This window comes from Poecilia formosa, unplaced genomic scaffold (assembly GCF_000485575.1).
Source record: "Poecilia formosa unplaced genomic scaffold, Poecilia_formosa-5.1.2 Scaffold107, whole genome shotgun sequence".
Taxonomy (NCBI): domain Eukaryota; kingdom Metazoa; phylum Chordata; class Actinopteri; order Cyprinodontiformes; family Poeciliidae; genus Poecilia; species Poecilia formosa.
The window spans coordinates 817103-831931 of NW_006800046.1; the positions used below are offsets into that span (position 1 = coordinate 817103).

Here is a 14829-nt window from a genome sequence, read left to right on the forward strand (position 1 = left end):
TGTTAGCTCGAACAATGATCAGGACAGAAACAGGAATATTAACGCTGATCCATCTGTCTTAGAATTTTTTGTCTTCTACGACTTCTACGCCCCTGAAGGAGAGCGCCATGACTCTGCTCTGAAGAGACACAAGGACAATCTGGTCACTGAGCTTAAACTCTGGGAGAGCTACCTGGAGAACGTAGGTTTGAGCACCGCTCACAGAAAGACACGTGGAGAAAGTCACACTTTACACTGACGACAGTGCTGTTTTCGTTTGTTCTGTGTATCAAGGTGGCTGCAGACCGCTACCTAGCAGGAGGATTCTCCTTAGCCGATGTTGTCTTCTTTCCAAGCATTGCTTGTACCTTCGCTTATGGGTAAGTAACTAAACTTGGTATTTGCTGGAAGACAGATTTTTCTCAACATCATGACTCTGAGTTGTTTTGTTTCCTTTTTAGCCTGTCTCCAGAACGATACCCTAAACTGGCCAAATACTACAACCTTCTGAAGGACAGACCCAGCATCAAAGCTACTTGGCCCCCAAAGTGGTTCCAATTTGAACAAAGATCTGAAAGCCTGAAGGAGATTTGAACACCAAACACCGATAAGGTCTTCTTTTCTAAATGATTTTTTTTCAATAATAAACTTAATGAAATATAATTACTATAGTTTGTTCACATAGGTAGATCACCACATGTTTTCTCATTTGTGGACAATGTATTAGGTTAAATGTGTGAGAGTGGACTATGAGGTTGAACTCAGATGATTATAAAATGTGACTAATCATTTCTTAATAACTAAATTGATGCCATGTTGTATATGACTTGTCTAGTCTTCAATAAATAAAGTTCCCCCCCCCAACATAGTTTATTAATGTTGTCTGCTATTAAAATACATTTGAGCATCAAAAAATATGACAAAACAGCAAAAGATATATGAGAAGATAAGATATATGAGGTACTTGGAAAAGCTGGATTAGATATAGATTAATTCCTTAAAAAACAGCCATAAATATTCCATTAGGACAACAAAGCCAACATTGCTAAACTTTAGTGAATCCAAAGATGATTTACACACTGTGCAGAAAACTTATAATGCATCTTTGTTGCCACGTTTGCAAAAATAACTACTATGGTTCAGAATTATAGTATGAAACAATCCAAAGTACGTGTTTCAATTTTCAGTTAATACAGAAGAATTGGAAAAAGTGAAAATTCAAAGCAAGCATGTGGTCATTTTATGCATGCTGTGGTATTTGATTAGATTTTTTTTTTGTCTTTAACTTATTTTATTTATTTTCAATGCCCCAAGATGGCACATAATATCTATTATTTCAAGGAGTGTTCCAGTTGCCTTGTTTGAGTACTGTGGGACAGGGCAGGCAGAACAGGTCTTGTTTTGTGGTGTGACTGTTTGTCCTCATCTCGTACTGCTCCGACTCCCAACACGGCCTGAACGCAGCATTGACCTCTGGGGATGCAGTTACCTCTCTGTGCCACTGGGTGGCAACAGAAATGCACTTTCCCCCCCTCACCCGTGAGCGTAAAAATCGAAGACAGAAGAAGAATTCCACCTCAGTGCGTGTGGTGCACAGGCAGACTGCTGCTAAAGCTTGTCGAAAGCGTGACTTTGAAGCTCTTGAACCTGAAATCATGGCCCAGGACATGACTCTGCTGTGGGGCTCCGGCTCGCCTCCCTGCTGGAGAGTCATGATCGCCCTGGAGGAGAAGAAGCTGCAGGGCTACAACAGCGTACTGCTGTCCTTCGACAAAATGGAGCACAAGTCCCAACAAGTGCTCGATATTAATCCCAGGGGGCAGGTAGGTTGAAGTTTCTGCAAAGTAATCCTGCACTGAAACAGATATTTGCAGACTAATGTTCCCGAATCACTCTGCCTTGATTGCATTAAAATAAAAATAATAATAATAATAAAAAAGCCGAACCACTCATCTCCAGTGCTTTGGTTTTAAAGTAAAAGTCCGGGATAAAAATCTAAGGATGTGATTATTTGATTAGTTACAAGACTGTGTTAGTCACACCCAGCTGCATTAAATTTACTAGAGCATTTAAACGCCTCCTTTTAGCTCAGCTGCATGTCAGGCCTCTTGCATAATAACGGTTCTGATTGTTTCATAACCCTGAATAAAGGCCTGTCTGCCACTTCAGCCAAGTCGCACACAGTTCACCCACTGAATAGCAGTGAATCCTCAGCTTGGATATAGTTTTTCTTTTATACCGTAATATTCACAAGTAAATTTTACACATTACAGAACAACTTGTTGCAGGAAAGGCTTATAATGTTTTAAGTTAGTCAAATTTCCAAAAGAACTTGTCAGAAAAGGTTTCAGTAGAACCGATTAAACTTTTCAAGTGGTTCCATTGTATATAGAAATTAAGAAATGTGCAGAATCCTTTATTTTCTGTTGCTTTAGAAGTGTGCATAAAGCTTTCTAATAATCCTCTTTTTTACACAACAGAGACTATTGGTGTGTAATGTGAAGAAATTCAGTTTGAATACTTTCTCAAAAGCACACCTAGGAACTACATTATGAAATAATGTTTTGTTTCAAGCCCTAACGATCATTGTAAGCTTTTATTTTTTTTCAACTTGCTTTATACAATGGCACTGTGTTTATAATTGCAACAAAATAAGAATGGCTTAAGAAAAACTTCAATGGTGCAGTCAAAGTCCAAACTAAGGCTGAAATGATTAACTGAATTAATTGATTATTGAAATAATCTAAAAAAATTCAGGAACGGATTAATCATTAACTGGAGTGCACAGACTAAAAAAAAAAGCCATCTGCTGAAAGAACACACTCAGAGCAGTAATTAAACAAAAACTGTACAAAATTTTTAAAAAATGCTTTAAATATAAATAAACTTTTTCTGTAAATATGTTCAACCCATAACCCTTCAAGTAAGATAAGTGTAGCTGCACCTCGCTCAAATTCTGTGAAAAGCAAACAGTTGTAATCCTTCTATTTTCTTTTCTCGTGTTATTTCTTTATTTTCCTCCAGGTTCCATCATTCAAACACGGAGATATTATTGTTAATGAATCCTATGCAGCCTGCTTTTACCTCGAGGTGAGGAAGCCAGTCTGCAAGCAGCAATCTACACAATTACATGCGACGAGGGGAGAAAAAATAAAATAAAAATCATGATTATTTTGTTTTGCAGAGTCGCTTTAAATCCCAGGGAACCAAGCTGATCCCAGACGGACCCGAGGAGCAAGCGCTGATGTACCAGCGGATGTTTGAGGGCCTCTCACTCTACGATAAACTGGGTAGGATGAACATCAGTCGGGGTCGTTCCGTAGAAGTGGGCAAACGCTCGTTACGGACGTGGTCACGAGCCCGTCTAACGGATCAAAACCCGCTAATTTCTCCTCCTTCCAGGTGCGGTCATCTTCTACGACTACTACGTTCCCGAAGGGGAGCGGCTGGAGTCGGCTCTGAAGAGAAACAAGGAGACCCTGGTCACTGAGCTCAAACTCTGGGAGGGTTACCTGGAGAAGGTCTGGGGAACGACTCAACCAACGTAAAGCAGCTAAACGAGTTCTGCTGCTCTCTAACTGGCTCTTTGTTCTCTCCACTCCTCCTTCTGTAGCTGGGCTCCGGTTCTTACCTGGCAGGAAAGGCTTTCACAATGACAGACGTGGTTGTTTTTCCAACTGTTGCTACTGCCTTCAGATTTGGGTAAGAACAAGCAACATTCCTTCTTTTGTTCTCCGGTTTTTTTTTTTTGTTTTGTTTTTTTTTCCCCTAGCTTGTAAACTTCAGTTATGACTCTAGGGCTGCGGTAAACGATGATTTTAGTAAATTATTGATTTTATGCTGACGATTGAGTTATCAAATAAAAAATCTGATCAAGTTAAATATTGGTAAATGCTGTCATAACAGCAGAGTTGATATCCGATATAAATATTGGCCCAAAATCCTAACTTACTTTTCTGTTGCAAGATCCTGCCCCCAGCTCGCTCCTGGAGGGAGAAAAACTGCTCAACAACGATGACTACCATTGGTTTTAGTTGTCAACATGTTGCACTAACTCTTAAATGTACACATAACACATGAAGGAAAAAGGGACGCAGTGCCTTGCTACTAGTTTTCAAACTACGACAACTAGATAACAGATATAATAAATAATATATTTATTATAACAAAAAATAGCAAGGGAGGGAGAATTAGCTATGCTAGCTTGACTATGACAACATTGACATGTAGATGTGCTGTGGAATTTGGTGTTTCGGTTCAGTTAAAAAAAAGGTCAGTAGAGCAGGTGTTTAAATTAGCTAATCTGCCACCGCAGCAATCGGTTATTAATAATCGCAAAATAAACATCAGGCCTGACAACATAATACTGTAACGGATTGAATGTTCTGAACTTCGTGTGGGAAATGTTTGGGCGTTTCTTGTTGTTGAACCCTGATGCATTTCTGGCGTTGTCAGTTAGTTGTTATAGCAACGAATCTCTTTGCCCTGCAGCCTTGTGTGCATGTGTCAAACTTCACTTTTTACGACGACCTTGACACAAAAATTTAAATTAAATAAAAATCAAATGAAAATAATACGACTCAATGTTTTTCTCGTCTCTCTCCGTTTGATCTGCAGGCTCTCTGCTGAGCGTTACCCCAAACTGGGGGCGTACCACGCTCTGATGAAGGAGAGGCCCAGCATCAAGGCCAGCTGGCCTCCTCATTGGCTGGAGAACCCCAAGGGACAAGACACCCTGAAGGACATCTGAGCCGGACCGGGTCCGGTCACACACAAGAAGCCTTGTAGTTCAGCTGTAAATCAGATCCTCTGGTAATCAACAATGACTAACACAAGAGTCAGATTTTGTTTTCTGAAAGGTCAAAAAGTTTCAAAGATGGCGTCTTCTGAACTGTTGTTTTTTTCGACAGAAGATGATTTTAGTTTCTGCTCAGGATGCTGGTGCCGTTTGTTGATCTCCTTCCACTAAAGCTGCATCTCTAACAATCTGTTCTCACTTCTGCATAGAAAAAAACGTGTAGCCAAGTGTCTAAGTTTCCTTCTTCCCACAAGTTAGTTCTGCTTCAAGTTTTCTACACAACAACTAGAGGCTAGAGGCTAGCCAAAGAAATGTTGCACTATAAAAAAACATTGGGGCCATGATTGTGGAATAGGTCAAATAAGGTCGGTGTGTTTAAAGGCGTTCAAAGTATGACTACAAGAGATAAAAATGTCCTGTTGCAGAAGATCCATGTTATCAGGTTTTATCATTTGAAAATCATTGTCAGAAACTGGTTTGCACTTCCCAAAGGTGGCTCGAATGTCACATGCTGCAATGACTTTGCATAAATCAGTCCTTTAAAAATTGCGTCCTTTGCATAATTTTGCATTTCATGTCCAGCTCTCAGACCATCTGAGACCCAGCTGTGTGCTGTATGTAGGTCAGTGTTTATCTCATTAAAATGTGAGTGTGTGTCGCCTCCATTGAACGAGTCTTTTCTCACTGTAAAACATGACATCATATCCTGCACGTTTGGATAAACTGGCATCATGTTTTTGGGTATTCCCTGGTTTGTTTTTTGCCCGTTAGCCTCTGATTGAACATGATGTTTACTAGTTTATTAAAATAGATTGACGGAACCATCATGTCTAAGAATATTTTAAGTTTTAAAATTAAATTAAATTTTTACACAAAGTTATTTGTGTAAAATCATTAAAGAATCTACAGTGTATCCAGCAAGTATTCACACCAATTCACTTTTTTTTTCTTTTCCACTTTTTATTTTACATCCATGTCCCAAATTGTTATAACCAAACATCCCCATAACATAATGCTGCCACCACCATCTCATAGGGATGCTGAAGATGATCACCAGCCCCAATGTCTGCATTGTCTTATGGTTAGTGGAACTTAACTCATTCCAGGGTTAAATGGTTCCATCTCAAAAATGCAGATGGGTGAGTTTGAAAATGTCTGGCATTTTGAAGTGGAAATTTACACAATAAATTGCAAACTTGCTTTACAGATCAGATGTATATATATATTTTTAATTAATGTATAGAGAAAATGTATAGTAAAGAGAAAAAGCCTTCACCGTACTTGGTCAATTCCGGTTATTTCAAATGATGTCGGATGGATTTGGCAAGTGTGGCACAACTGGTTGCCAGTTGATGTGCAACTTTTGGTGTGCAAGAATAGCAGGAACTGGCCTTTCCATAGGTTTTTAAAGCAGAACAAGTCCTTTCAAAACAGCCTTTTTAAAAAAAAAACAGATCAAAATGTGTGTCTGTGAAACAGAAAGCAGATGTTCTACAGATGCATGTTCTTATCAGGTTCGGGTAGTTACTTGATCTTGCATATAAAGAACATAGAAGAAAAAAAAAAAAAAAAAAACCGACAGGAGCAACTCCAAACTGACTTTTACTTCAGTTTCTCCATCAGCTCAGGTGAATCCTGAAGTAAATGTGGCCACTCTATGGTTAATAACCCAAGTTACTAAAGCAGGCTTCAAATATTTTACTTGACTTTTTCTCCAGATTGAGAGCTTGATGACAGTGAGGTAAGAGATTGCAAAATAACAGGCGCTGTATGTTGCTTGTATGGGCAATAAATTCTCAAAATGTTTAACCTGGTGACTTCCCTACCATTCAGACACTGCATTAGCTTAAAGTTACTTTCAGGTCCAAATGGCACATTGTAAGAAAAATGGCTAATGGCCTTTGCATGATGAGAGAGAACTTCCTTGAAATAACACTTTGATTCAGCTAAACCCTCACAACTACAGCAAAGACTGTTTATTTAGATAAGTGAGACTTTCAGCTGCTTCCTTTCACTGTTACCACATTTCACACAGTATAAACTTTTAAACTCCTGGGTAGGGTGCTGGTCAGGTAGGTCTCCCAAGACACTGTTCTCCGGACTTTTGCACCACTTGCCAAATAAATTTTCACTTTGTAAACTCAAATTCAAGCTGGAAAGTTCACGTCACTAACTTTGTCTTTTTTAGCCATTAAGTTGTGCGTTTATGCTAGAATATTGTTCTATTTTCTTTTTTTTTTTTTTTTTTTACAATATTGACTTTAGTCATTCAGCCATAGAAAATAACCTGTTGTTTAGATAACCCTATGATGGCAAGCTACTGAGCGGTAATAATAATAATTTTATCGTGTGGCTACAACAGAGTGATTTTTGTCACATGCGTATGCAACAATAAACTTTTATTGCTGGCTTTCATCTCTGGGTTTTTGTTCAAAGTTCACCCGACATCAAAGAACTTCAAGAAAAGGCGTCGGGCGAACACGATCGTTTGACCTAACGAACGGAGGGGTTTGTTTATCCGTTTACAAGTTTGGTTTGCGTCTGTCGTCTTTGACGCTTGGATGAGACGTTTTCAAACCCTCCAATCCAGTAGTAGATTGTAAGAAACAAACTCCTCTGGACAGAGCACTTACTGTCACAGCTCCGTTCAGCTCTCTCTGAAACTATGGCCAAGAACATGACTCTGCTGTGGGGCTCTGGCTCGCCGCCCTGCTGGAGGGTCATGATCGCCCTGGAAGAGAAGAAGCTGCAGGGCTACAACAGCAGACTGCTGTCCTTCGACAAAGAGGAGATCAAGTCTCAGGAAGTGTTTAATATCAATCCAAGGGGTCAGGTAGGGAGAAAAGTACACTCCTGAACAAGATGTAGTAGATGTCTTTATATGCAGCTGGAAGGTCACATGACAGTGTGTTAAGGATTCAGCAGAGAGTAGTTCTTGACGGTCGTTTTCCTGAATAACGGATGAATTACTAGCTTTAGCACTTTCAGTTCTAAGTTTATTCTAAATCAACATTTTATACCGTGAGGTCAAATAATGAATAAATTGAATTTGTTTGCCAACAAAGAAAGAAAATTGATCAATTTTACCTTCTGCAAAGTTACACTTTGTTTATTCACACCACAAAATATTTTTCCAAAAGTCAGTTTTCTACATACAGTAAAGTTGGCTTGAATAGCTTTTTTTACTTTGAAACTGTATTTTTGTCTGAAATTAATGAGTTGAAAGATTTAATTGTGGCAAGAAAAGCAGAACAACAGATATCAATAAAAAGTTATTTTTCACTGCACTGTATGAACTAAAAGAAGAAAAAAGGTAGAAATAATGGTCTAAAGTCAAGAAAACTGACTAGCAGAGGTTGGCATAAATATTGTATGTGAGTAAAGTTAAAAGTAAATAAGCTGTGTTGGATTCACTACTCCAATTCCACTAGGGGGCTCTATAGTTTTTTTGTGTTGGTACGTGAATTAATGTGTAGAAGAAGAAAACGAACGGCGGAGCAGTAGTGTACTTGTGCTGCCGCTAGCTTAAACTAAAAGGCCGAACCTGCCATAAAATCACATCTTACTAATGTTTATGAGTGTTGCCCAACGTGTTTAACCGGTATGTCCGTGTAAAAGCACTCGGCAATAAAATTAACAACAACTACAACAACAACGGCTACCTTATGTTCTTTGTAACAAGCTGAAAATGTATAGCTTAAGTTATCAATAAATATTTCTATATATAAACATGAATTCTGTTTTTTTATTTGAAAATGAACCGACATTGAAAAAAAAGATTTCTTATTATTAACCATTAGCTTCACTTTAGTAAATCCTTTAATAATCCGAATTTCTTTTTTTTTTTTTTTATTCTTCTTTTAGGTGCCGTCTTTTAAACATGGAGACGTGATTGTCAACGAATCCTACGCAGCCTGTTTTTACCTGGAGGTGAGGGAGCCGCTTCGCCAACTAAAGCTTGAATCTTAAACAAACGCAGATGTGTACACTGACTGAGGACAACTCAACATGGTGAGTATTTAATATGACATATGCTATTTTTTCTCCGTTTTTGCCAGAGCCAGTTTAAGTCTCAAGGAACGAAACTGATCCCAGAGAGCACTGAGGAACAAGCGCTGATGTACCAACGCATGTTTGAGGGCCTCACTTTCTACGACAAACTGAGTAAGAAAACCAGTCAGAATTAAGCATTTGCCTAAATCTTTTTATAGGTTTCACCCTTGGTTCTGAAGCTGCTGAACACACTCTCCACACAACTCTTTATCTGCAGGATAAAGAGTTGAGAAATTGCTGATTTTTTTAGTTTCTTGTAGCAGCTAGCTGCTAGTGCTAATGCTAGCTTGTAAAACAGAAAACAGAAAAAAAACAATGAGTCTCAGCTGTATTTTTCACCTATGTACCACAGCTAGAACATTTTTTGCCAGCTTCTCTTCTTCTAAATATAAAAGCTGTTCTTTGGTGTTGCTTCAGTTTCTGTTGCATCATTTTGTTGTAACTATGCAGGCACCACAAGGGAGAATCAGCTAAAGTCTCAGAACAGCCATATCTCTCCCTACTTATAGTTCAGGATTGTTTTGAATAAAGAGTTGTCAGAAATGTATTATTAACCTGTAGTAGATAACTCTTATAAAGTATAACTCAGAATAAGTTGGTTTCAAACTTTTTTTTTTTTTTTGCTAAGGTAATTTCCAAATTGAAATCCCATGCCATACTTTAAAATGCTACCATTTCTAAGATAACAGTCTTTTTTTTTTTAAGCCCAAGGTGTTTATTTGGAAAATCAGCATATTTTTCATCTTTCCAGCTGCAGTTATTTTCTATGAATACTACGTCCCCGAAGGCGAGAGGCTCGCCTCAGCTGTGAAGAGACACAAAGAGGCTCTGAGCGCGGAGCTCAAACTCTGGGAGGGCTACCTGCACAAGGTGTGTGAACGAAGCTCAAAAGCACAAACTATCTGAAGAATCCGTGACATATTCTCATCTGCTGCACAACTCTCTTCTGTCTTTTCTAGACGGGTTCTGGCTCTAACCTGGCAGGGAAGCATTTCACACTGGCAGACGTTGTCATTTTTCCAACCGTTGCCACTCTTTTCAGATTTGGGTGAGTGAGAGAAACAAGTGAAGTTCACATTTAGCTCTTCTTTCGTATAATGTTTAAGCAGTTAATCGAAAGATGTTCAGTTTAAAGAGTTTGCTGCTTTTTTTTTTTTTTTCTGTAGGTTGTCTGAAAAGCGCTACCCCAGACTGGGAGAGTACTACGCTCTGCTGAGGGAGAGGCCCAGCATCAAGGCCAGCTGGCCTCCCCATTGGCTGGAGAACACCAAGGGACAAGACACCCTGACTGACGTCTGACAAAGTCAGGCCCCTAAAAGTATCATTTTACATATTTTTTGTAATGACATACCTCCCTCCCCTCAGAAATTGCAGCTGTTTCGACAATCTTGTAACAGAGTAGCAACATGATGGGATATTCCTTATAATAAACATGTGTGAACTTTTCTAATGAGTGTGCTATTTGGATTTCTTTGAAATAAATCTGAAGTAATCCATCCGACATCACTACCACAGATTCTATTGTGGTGCAGGTCTGGTAGTTTTTGGAGGATAACAGCAAAAATGCCTTCTAGACAGCAGGTGCAGACATGATAGAACATTTTCTTAAGACGGTCTGCATTCTAAAAGGGATGATTGGTGTTAAAATAAATCACAATTTGTGCTTTTGTTATAAGAATAATACAAGCACAACGACTAACAGGTAGCTATAATGCTTGCTAGCTAGATTTAAAGCTTGCTAGGTAGATATGTAGCTAGCTAGTCAGCTGTCCAGCTAGCTAGATATAAAGCTAGCAAGATATAACGCTTGCTAGGTAGATACAAAGCCAGCTAGCCAGATAGGTAGCTGGATACAAAGCTAGCTAGACAGACAGACAGATTTTTCAAAGAAATTGTCAGCTGCTATAAAACTATAATGTCTCCAGGTCAGTATGACTGCAAATGCACTAAATGAAATCCTCTTAGTATTTCACTGACTTTTCCAAATCTTCTGCAGCAAACATTTAACAAGCTGTAGCTTTTTTTTCTTTTCTTGGCCAGTGTTTGTGCATCACTTTGTGTTTTCATGGGAGTGCCTGCACCTGTTATTTCCTGGTTTCTGGTGAGATGGTGATCTCTTCACTGCCAGACTGTGACTCCATCCGCTCCAGCATTCAGAATATCAGAAATTCAGCTGTAACCACTGCCATGAGAATGTTTAAAAACAGCGAGGCTTTATTTTTGTGAAGATCTATTTGCTTTACTATCACACCACTCTATGTGCAATACTTTGGTAATGAGAAACCTTTTTATAGGCCTTCAGTTAATATTAAACCAGCTGATATTGCTTTCACGTAGCCGCAGGAATATTTCTAAATAACAAAATCGACTGGTTTCTTCACTTTCTTTGATTTTTCCATGTCTTTTTCTTCATATGTTTGTTACTTATTTTCTATACCGTTCCACTTTATTGGTTAATTTATGGACAAATTTGCATTAATTTATATTTTTTTAATGTGCTGATTACTTAGGTTGTTGCTGACATCTGGTGGGAATTTTATACCAATCGCCTCAATAGAAATATTTAGACTGATGTGTTAACATGCGTTCCCAGGAGGATCAAAACAACCTTTAAGCGAGTATTGAAAAATTCTTTTCATTAAGTCTACATTTTTGTATTAATATATGTTTTTATTGCTGTGGTAAATAACGGGGAGAGGGGACACACCAAATCTCTTTTTTTTTTTCTGTATGAATCAATATTTGCAAAGATGATGTGATTTAAAGTCATAACACTGATTTTAATATTTCCCAAAAAATCAAATGGGTAAGCTGGTCCATCTAGAGGCAAAAAAACAAACAAAAACAGCAGGAGTGCAGGAAGGAGCTCCCAGCGACTGTCGCGTGCGAGAAACTGTCGTATTTCTGGTCAGACAGGTTGCAGAGTGGGTGTCATCCTAGACAGCATGGCTTCTGTGCTTCATCATATGAATGCTTGTGCAGGAAACTAAACTGACCTGCGCAAATCTCGTGTGGTGTCAATGACTTTGCACAATTGAGTCTTTTTGGATGACATTTGCTACAAGCCATTCTGGGTCACTTTAAAAAAATATTTTTGCTGTCTTCGATGGCATGTTGTCCAACTTTTGTTTGTACACAAACAAAAGAAAGCCATCATAGTTTGAAAATTAACAGAGGGGCTATTTGCAGTTAATTTATTAGGGTTAGAATTGAGCCTATCTACTATAATTACTTCTAAGTACTTTTTTTTTTTATCTTATTGCATTTTACAACTTAAAGAGCACAGGTCAATTATTTTTTACAACCTTTCCGTTCAGATAGGCAGAGCAGCTAACTCACGATAGTAATGCAGATTTTTGTCTACAGGACGACGAGATATGATAAATAGGGGGGAAATAGATAAAATAAATAAATAAATAAACAGTCAAACAATGCCAAAGAATAACGACATGATAACGACATGACGCACTAGGTCACAGGGGGAATCTATTTCGAGGGGAGAAATAAGAGTGATGCCCGATGGGACAAATTAAAAATGCTCTGTGGTGAGCATTTTCTGCTCCAGTTCTGACCAGCATTGTTACTCTGAAGCCAACAGAGGTCACAATTCTGTGCCAGAAGAATAATTTACATTAGAGGTCCATGCAGTTAATGTGCGAGTCTCACTTTTCTCCACATAATCAGGTGTGAGGGTGAATATAAACTGTGCCGCAGTACTGCAGCCGTCTCTGTCTGGTTGTTTTTTTCACACCACACACACACACACACACACACACACACACACACACACACACACACACACACACACACACACACAGCTCATTTTCCTATAATACTGCACTGATTTGCCTTGAAAGGTCATTAAAAGAAGGAAAATTAAAATCAGTCTTTTTGTAATTTGGGTCAGAAACTGATGTAATTTACCAGGGGAAAAAAAAAAATTAATTGAACATTAGCTAACTAATAAAGTGGAAACAAAGTATTAAATGCAGAAAAAAAAAATTGCTTACGCAAGTGGGCAATTTCTGTTCAGGGCCTCTCTCTGCCTTGGTGATACTCTACAATAAAAGCCTCATTAATAAAATAAAAATTGAATCTAAAACTTTGATAAACACAGTGGTTAAAGTGTGTATAGCACCAAAGCTTTCTGTGTGACAGGAGAACATTATGACCTCTACTCATCCATCCATTCATCCTCTATTTATACAGGGAGGTGCACAAAACAGCCTCTGCCTGTTTATGGCTGCCCTTTGCACGCAGAACGATAAAAGCCTTCAATCTCACATCAAATAATCAAACTTGCAGTTAACAAACATGGACAATAAATGATAGATGGACTTTACAAAAGGCTGAAAAAAAAGAGCCATTCTGTTTTTCCTTTGTCTGCAGCTTTTACAAAAGACCCACGTATGCTTCAACCTGCTCACCTCGGCGGGGTGTGTTCGCGCAAGAGAAAAATGTTTTTGCGTCGTCGTGCAAGCGAAAATGAAAACAAAGAAAAAAGAGCATTGTCATGCATGCACAGCAAAATACTCAAGAGGGCTTGTTAGGCCGGAGCCAGCATAGTGATGAAGGCACAGATACACTATTTATCTCCTAGTGATGAGAAAGAGAGAGAAAGAGAGAGAGAGAGAAATGTGAGATGAGAGAGGGGGAAGAATGCGCCAATGAAATAATTCCTCACAAATCACTTGTTTTTCTTGTGATTTTGCCTTTATTTATTTTCTTTCTTTCCAGGAAGTCACATTTCGAGAATCCTCACACATTGTTTTCTGTGGCTCGTAAACTAGGGGACGAAACAAGCTTCTGTTTGTTTTCATTTCATTTGGCGAGAGTCTTCTAGCCCTTGTGTGTGCGAGGACTGAAGCTACTGATACGAGTGATGTGGGCGTGGGGTCGGTTGGACCCCATTCGTAAACACAAGGGCTGGAAACATCTGCGTCTCTGTTGCCAGTCGGGTCCACCAAAAGGAGTTTTTGGAGGGTATTAAATGTTAGACAGACAGTAGAGGAAGTTTCTGTGTTGGGAAAATGATTTACGTTTTTGCAAGCTCAGCAATAATGCTGAAGCTGTAGTCAAACTTAGAAGCATGTAGATTATTTTCACTGTGAGATATGGATCTGAAGTACGTACATGACAGAAATAAGCATTAAGTATTAAATATGAAAATGAACTCGAGCTCAAGTAGAATCTCAACGTTTGAGCACAAAACAGACTTAAAGACCCAAACTTTAAATCAAATATTTGCCAACCTCTCTCTGCAGTTTAACTGCAGGGAAAACATTTACTTTTCACTGGTACAGAAAAGAAACAAAAGTGACTCCCCCCACCCCCTTTCTTTCCCACCATTTTGACAATGTGTTAATCTCTAAACACAAACTCAACCTTACTTTTGAACACCGGAGTAAAAACCAGATTCGCTCTGTGACAACGAATTAGAATTTAACTCATTTTGTTGTAAAAGTTTTAGAAATTGTTTGGGTTTCTGCTAATTTTATTCACTATCTTTTAACTTTTTTACGCCACATAATCTCTACTACTAAAAACGTGTTTCATTTTACCCCAGTATGCAGACTGTCACAACAATTTTACATGATAAAATGTAACTGCTATGTTTTATCGCTGTAGCACACAGAAGGAATGTGGTTGTGGCCCAGGCTGGGTTCTTTCTATTTGGTTTGTGCAGGAGTGAATGAAAAGTGCTGAGTCACAATGAGTTTTCAAAAGTCTAGTAAGTAGTCCGGTCTTGTTTCAGGAGGATACACTCCTGCAGCAGGAAAACCAACTGCACCCTGGGAGAAAAACATAAAAAATAAAATCCAGCCATTATTATTTCTGCAAGTTTTTTGTCAGCATACAGTCCATGCATGCAATTTCACTTGTTGATCTTTTGCTTTTAAATCTTTTTTTTTTTTTTCATAAAGTTTAATCAGAGGAAATAAAGATCTGCAGCTCAAACCAAGAGCATTCCCCTCCTCCTTGCATTCCATCGGAAGCAA

At 38.6% G+C, this 14829-nt stretch overlaps 3 protein-coding genes across 3 annotated transcripts in view; all 3 read left to right on the forward strand.

Moving 5' to 3' along the window:
• The window catches only part of LOC103143309 (glutathione S-transferase A-like), a 4587-nt gene extending 3744 nt beyond the window's left edge, over positions 1–843 (forward strand). Inside the window, exons 4-6 of the mRNA XM_007559789.2 lie at positions 63–181; positions 274–359; positions 441–843. Coding sequence (XP_007559851.1) covers positions 63–181; positions 274–359; positions 441–573 — 338 coding nt within the window. The 3' untranslated portion in view covers positions 574–843. The remainder of the gene's footprint in view (positions 1–62; positions 182–273; positions 360–440) is intronic.
• Positions 844–1481: 638 nt separating this feature from the next.
• LOC103143311 (glutathione S-transferase A-like) lies at positions 1482–5594 on the forward strand. Its single transcript, XM_007559791.2, has 6 exons — positions 1482–1802; positions 3004–3069; positions 3164–3269; positions 3382–3500; positions 3593–3681; positions 4597–5594. The coding sequence occupies exons 1-6, from the start codon at positions 1497–1499 to the stop codon at positions 4727–4729; spliced, it is 819 nt and encodes a 272-aa protein (XP_007559853.1). The 5' UTR covers positions 1482–1496; the 3' UTR covers positions 4730–5594.
• Positions 5595–7276: 1682 nt separating this feature from the next.
• gstr (glutathione S-transferase rho) lies at positions 7277–10280 on the forward strand. The gene is made up of 6 exons (XM_007559792.2): positions 7277–7610; positions 8642–8707; positions 8836–8941; positions 9582–9700; positions 9790–9878; positions 9997–10280. Exons 1-6 carry the CDS (start codon positions 7443–7445, stop codon positions 10127–10129), a joined length of 681 nt encoding a protein of 226 aa, XP_007559854.1. The 5' UTR covers positions 7277–7442; the 3' UTR covers positions 10130–10280.
• The last annotated feature ends 4549 nt before the right edge of the window (positions 10281–14829 follow it).

Bases quoted from the DNA above. Each gene is read 5' to 3' on its own strand.
- LOC103143311 (XM_007559791.2), top strand. From the start codon at position 1,497: ATGCACTTTCCCCCCCTCACCCGTGAGCGTAAAAATCGAAGACAGAAG. The intron at 3,270-3,381 runs GTAGGATGAACA...TCCTCCTTCCAG, and splicing joins CTCACTCTACGATAAACTGG to GTGCGGTCATCTTCTACGAC. The intron at 3,682-4,596 runs GTAAGAACAAGC...TTTGATCTGCAG, and splicing joins GCTACTGCCTTCAGATTTGG to GCTCTCTGCTGAGCGTTACC.
- gstr (XM_007559792.2), top strand. From the start codon at position 7,443: ATGGCCAAGAACATGACTCTGCTGTGGGGCTCTGGCTCGCCGCCCTGC. The intron at 7,611-8,641 runs GTAGGGAGAAAA...TTCTTCTTTTAG, and splicing joins ATATCAATCCAAGGGGTCAG to GTGCCGTCTTTTAAACATGG. The intron at 9,879-9,996 runs GTGAGTGAGAGA...TTTTTTCTGTAG, and splicing joins GCCACTCTTTTCAGATTTGG to GTTGTCTGAAAAGCGCTACC.